Source organism: Leopardus geoffroyi, chromosome C1, assembly GCF_018350155.1.
Source record: "Leopardus geoffroyi isolate Oge1 chromosome C1, O.geoffroyi_Oge1_pat1.0, whole genome shotgun sequence".
NCBI classification, from domain to species: domain Eukaryota; kingdom Metazoa; phylum Chordata; class Mammalia; order Carnivora; family Felidae; genus Leopardus; species Leopardus geoffroyi.
The window spans coordinates 46,099,679-46,105,678 of NC_059328.1; the positions used below are offsets into that span (position 1 = coordinate 46,099,679).

General features: G+C 48.5%; 1 protein-coding gene across 4 annotated transcripts in view; it reads right to left on the reverse strand.

Moving 5' to 3' along the window:
• FYB2 (FYN binding protein 2) overlaps positions 1 to 5,401 on the reverse strand; it is a 128,314-nt gene extending 122,913 nt beyond the window's left edge. For 2 of the 4 annotated variants that reach the window (XR_006712332.1, XM_045477543.1), the window contains exon 1: positions 5,031 to 5,401. Coding sequence is in view for 3 of the 4 variants with exons in the window: in XM_045477543.1 (XP_045333499.1) it covers positions 5,031 to 5,363 (333 nt within the window). In the remaining variant the exon portion in view is untranslated. The remainder of the gene's footprint in view (positions 1 to 5,030) is intronic. The other 2 variants (XM_045477542.1, XM_045477544.1) reach the window with 2 other exon arrangements.
• Between the last annotated feature and the right edge of the window lie 599 nt (positions 5,402 to 6,000).

Below are 6,000 nucleotides of genomic sequence, written 5' to 3' on the forward strand. Positions count from 1 at the left end.
GACCCATGAAAGGATGTTCAACCTCACTCATCATCAGGGAAATACAAATCAAAACCACGATGAGATACCACATCACACCTATCAGAGTGGCTAAAATTAACAACTCAGCAAACAACAGATGTTGGCGAGGATGCGGAGAAAGGGGAACCCTTTTGCACTGTTGGTAAGAATGCAAACTGGTGCAGCCACTCTGGAAAACAGTATGGAGGTTCCTCAAAAAAATTAAAAATAGAACTGCCCTATGATCCAGCAATAACACTACTAGCAATTTATTCAAAGGATACAAAAATGCTGATTCCAAGGGGCACATGCATCCCAATGCTTATAGCACTATAAGTAAAAACCCTTTGAAATTGTTGGCCAAATTATGGAAAGAGCCCAAATGTCAACCGATGAATGGATAAAGAAGATGTGGTGTGTGTGTGTGTGTGTGTGTGTACACACACACACACGAATACTACCCCACGATGAAAAAGAATGAAATCTTGCCATTTGCAACAACATGGATAGAACTGGAAGGGATTATGTTAAACAAGATACATCAGTCAGAGAAAGACAAATCCCACATGACTTCACTCATATGTATAGTTTGAGAAACTTAACGGGTGATCACAGGGGAAGGGAAGGAAAAATAAGATAAAAACAGAGAGGGAGGCAAACCATAAGAAACTCTTAAACACAGAGAATGGGTGATGGGCATTGAAGAAGGCACTTGTTGGGATGAGCACTGGATGTTATTGGTTAGTGGTGAATCACAGGAATCTAGTCCTGAAGCCAAGACTACACTGTATGTTAGCTAACTTGAGAATTAAAAATGTCTTGCCACTTTTCCCCAGTGGGCCCCAAGTTTCCCCATCTTGAAAATGGGAGTTGTTTGACCTCTTGGTCTTTGAGCAATCTCCCAACTCCTACATTTTGTTTCAAGAACTTGCTCAAATCACTTGACTATTAAGCAGAAGTAAACGTCAATACTGGTCTGTCAATTACAACTCCAATGCTCATTCATCAAAACTCAAATACCATTTTGTAAGCATCCCAGCTGAAAAGCATTCCCAGCTCAAAAATGCTAGGATTCTCTTTTGCCAAAACTGTGTGACTAAATGCAAACTTACCTAGTTGAGGGAGTACACTGAGGTATAACCTCACTATAGGTTTGGAAAAAGACTCCTCAACCTTTCTGTCTGGGTGCCTAAACTATGTAACAAAATATATTCTTATAGAATTCCCTTGAGCCTTCTTTTGGTGGGGGGGGGGGGGGAGGGGGATACATTTAGTACAGCCAAAACAGTGAAGGATATCTAATTGTTCAGGTATCTGTTTTTTAAAAACGTTTATTTACTTATTTTGAGAGAGAGTGCAGGAGCAGGGGGAGGGGCAGAGAGAGGGGGAGAGAGAGAATCCCAAGCAGGTTCCCTGCTGTCAGCATGATGTCCATTGCAGGCTCAATCACACAAACTGTGGGATAACCTGAGATCCAGAGTCCGACGCTTAACCAACTGAGCCACTCAGGCACCTCTACCTGTTCAGGTATCTATTGATGCAGAAGAAACCACTCCAAAACTGAGTGCCCTAAAACAATAAATTATTTCGCTGCATCCTACAATCTTCTGAAAGATTAAAACTGATGCCTGGTATCCTTGAAAACCTGTTTAATCCTAAATCACCTCATTCAAGTTCTCCCAGGTGCTCAGGCTTCACACCTTGGAGTCACAGATGATTCATTCCCACCCCCCACCCCGCACACACATTTTAATCCAATCCATCAGCAAATCCTTCTGACTCGACTCTTATGATGTATCCAGAATCTGACCATTTCTAGCCACCATTACTAACACCCTGGCCTGAGGCACCATGCCCTCTTGCTTGGTGAGCCAGAGTCTATGCTTGCACTCTCGACCCATCATCTGTTTTCAAAACAGTAGCCAGGTGATCCTTTTAAAATGTAGGCTGGGGGCACCTGGGTGGCTCAGGCGGTTGAGCCTCCTACTCTTGTTCAAGGCTCAGTTATAATCCCAGGGCCGTAGGACTGAACCCCATGTTGGAGCCTGCTTGGGATTCTCTCTCTCTCCCTCCCTCTCTCTCTCAACAGAAACAAACATTTAAAAAAAAAAAAAACTAAACTAAACTTAAGCTGGATCATTCTATTATGCCACTCAGATCTCCCTCCCTCTGAGAGGAAAATCTGAAGTTCCAGGGCCCTGCAATGATCTGACCACGCTCGGCTTTCTCGACACCAGCCATTCTGGACAGTTTGCTACTCCTGAACACACCAGAAAAGCTTCTGCCGCAGGGCCTTTGCATTCACTATTCTCTCTCTCTGGAATATTTTCCCCTAAGATATCCACATGGCCAACTTCCTCACTTCCTTCAAGTTTCTGTTCAATTATCACATGTGGAAGCTGCTCTTGAAACTATCCCATTTATTTATTTATTTATTTTTTCAACGTTTATTTATTTTTGGGACAGAGAGAGACAGAGCATGAACGGGGGAGGGGCAGAGAGAGAGGGAGACACAGAATCGGAAACAGGCTCCAGGCTCTGAGCCATCAGCCCAGAGCCCGACGCGGGGCTCGAACTCCCGGACCGCGAGATCGTGACCTGGCTGAAGTCGGACGCTTAACCGACTGCGCCACCCAGGCGCCCCGAAACTATCCCATTTAAAATAGGCTCACCTGCTGCCTCGACATCCCTATACTCTTCCCAGCTTTGTGTTTCTACATTGGAACCACTGTGATCCAACCTAATATATGCGTATAACATATCTATGTATATTATAATTGTTATTACATGGTATTTATTATACATTCTATATAAGGTATAGTATTATATATAATATATATTGTATAATGTCATAAACATACAGTATATGTTTTCTCCACTAGAGTAGGTTTTTTAATTTTTTTTTTTTTTTAACATTTATTTATTTTTGAGACAGGGAGAGACAGAGCATGAACAGGGGAGGGTCAGAGAGAGGGAGACACAGAATCTGAAACAGGCTCCAGGCTTCTGAGCTGTCAGCACAGAGCCCGACGCGGGGCTCGAACTCACGGACCGCGAGATCATGACCTGAGCCAAAGTTGGACGCCTGACTGAGCCACCCAGGCGCCCCTAGAGTAGGTTTTATAAAGGCAGCATTTTTGGCTGGCTCATCGCTGCACCTGCAACAGCTTAAATGGGCCCTCGAAACACAGCACAGGTGCCCAGGACCAACAGACTGAAGTGACGAATATTGTGTTGATTTGTTAAAAATAAAACAAAATCCTTTCTTTCTTTTCAATGTTTATTTATTTTTGAGACAGAGAGAGACAGAGCATGAACAGGGGAGGGGCAGAGAGAGAGGGAGACACAGAATCTGAAACAGGCTCCAGGCTCTCAGCTGGCAGCACAGAGCCCGACGCCGGGCCCGAACTCACGGACCAGGAGATCATGACCTGAGCCGATGACCTGAGCTGAAGTCGGAGGCCTAACTGACTGAGCCACCCAGGCGCCCCCAAAATCCTCTTTCTAAGAGGAGAAGGGACCCATATTTCTCTGATTTTTTCCCCCCTTACATGAACAGAAAAAGTTGCATAACCACATTAGCTAAAGTGCCCTTTGTGTTTGTTTTTTTTTTTTCTAAATTGCCTAACGTTCTGCTTGTTTTGTTATCCTTGCTAGCGATACCTGGCTTACAGCTGGCACTTAGTATTTGTATCCATGCTCCAGCTCTGCTCCTGACCAGATGTAGGATACTGAGCAAGTGACATTCTGACCATCAGTTTCATCCCCCCTCTCTCTCTCTCCATATATATACGTGTATGGATATAAACATGTATATGTATAAACAAAGGGGTAAAAGGCATCGACCTCACGGTGTTGTCCATGTAGATAAATTCAAACAGTGGGTGCCATGCAACCTCTTGGTAGATGAGGGAGGGCAAAAGAGACGAGCGTTTCTTTTTCTTATGACCACAGTACATATATTCAGCCTGACTTTCTTCCATCGAGGAAGAGCTTCTGGAAAGTTGCTGGGCCACAGGTTAGAGGGAGAGAATTCAGAAGGGAGATGGAGTACCAGCGTGCCCTTGCTCACTCTGTTCCAAACTCAGCTAGCTGGACTGCTCAGCCAGAGACACAGTCTCATGCCGGGGCGGGACAAAAGGGAGCTTTTTCTGACAGGTGACAGCTTTGAAAAGGGTCCTCTCTCCCCATTTAAAACCAAACCCGTGGGAGGGAAGCCACAGGATTCACAGGAGAAAACAACTTGACTCCAAATGTATATTAAGGAACATCTATAGCAAAACAGCTCCCTGTCCCCCTTGGAAAGAAGCTGACTTTGAAGAGGGGGAAAGAAGGGAGTCGAGAACGGGAGAAGGAAAGGGAGGTCAGTGAGCTGAACGATTCTGCAGGCCTGCAAACAGCACCTGCGAGGAGAGGAAGTCCACCTGGGCTGTGGGCTCGGCACTCGCCCACAGGTCGTCTCTAGTTTAATAAATACCTCCAACCATCTCACAATCCAGTGATTCTCGTAGTAATCCTATTTTATGAGCGAGGAACCCCGGGGCTCAGGAGGATGAACTCACTTGCCCCAGACCACAGAGCTAATAAGGAGCAGAGCCCACAATGAAGCCACAAGCCACAGCAGCACACCGGGCAGTCCTGCTCTCTGACCAGGAAGCCCACTAATCATCAGGGGACCGGCCGGGTCCACAAGGGCAAACAAACAGAGAAAGGCCAACAGGCAGGTACACCCAGGCTGGGGGGAAGAGGTGAGAAACCCAGCTGGCGGGGTGTGAGCTAGGACCCCTTGTGCCACCATCCGGAGAGCCTCTGGTCCCCTCACCCTCGGAGAGTTGGGGAGGCGATGCAGAGCACCCAGTACACGCCCTCCTTTTGTCCCCCTTGCCCCGGGGGGCAGGGCCCCTGTGAGTCTTCTGGAACCGCACTAGCACCACACGTTTACTTCTCCCCGGGAGGCAGAAACAGCCCTTTCCCACCGCTGTCTGTTGGCGGGCACTAGAAAGAACACAGAGAAAGCCGGCAAGCCTTACCCCTTCCATGGCCTTCCTCCGAAGAACCGACGGATCCTTTGGGAGACGAACGCGACTTCCCAGAGCGGTATCCTGGGGCCAAGACTGCTTTAATTTGCCTGCGTCCGCCAGGGAGCAATCACTTCCCAGAGCCCCGGACACACCTGGGCCCAGGCTCCCCCCACCTGCCCCACCAGGGCAGCAGCTCCTCCCTCTCCAGAGGTTGGAGCTTCCCGGCCCCAGGCTGGGCGCAGACCCGCCTCCATCCGCCGCCGCCGAACTTTGCAGGGCACCCCGCACCTGCCGCAGGGAAGGGGTCCTCCCTGTCCAAAGACCCACCAACTGGCCCTTCATAGCTAGTGGCTCTCCCCCAGACTGGCCCAACAGTCATTCTACAGAGGAGTTCACTTCGTGCCCCAGGCAGGAGGCACCGGGGAGGGGCTGAGGAACAGGGAGGGGGAGGGAGGGGGAGGGAGGGGAGGCTGTGGCAGGGCGCCTGTGAGTACCTAAGGCTCCGGCTGGGCTGGACGAGGTAATCTCCCTTAGTAAGTTACTAACAGCCTTGGCCCAACCCCGCCCCTGAGATGGCTACTTAACTTCGCCTAAGGCTCCCAAAGAGGACAGAGAGTACCAAAGCTTGCAGGGAGGGGTGGTGGGGGCCAGAAAGGGAGCTGCTATCGTGGAGCACCTGTTGGGGCGCTGACATTATCTCATATGGATACATTCTTACATTAAGTCCTACCACACCCTTGGGAAGGGCAATTATTCTCACCTAAATGGCGAGGAAACTGAGGCTTAGAGAAATCCCATAACCTGCCCTGTAACCTTGGTCACACAGGCAGTAAGTTGAAGGATCAGGGTTTGAACCTGGGCCTGGCTGTCGCTAAAGTGGTTTTGTTTTTCTGGTGTGTGTGTCAGGGGTGGAGTAGGAGGGTGGAGGAAGGGGTTTTTGCTTTTGTTGTTTTGACTACTGGTGCTGGAAACCCAACCC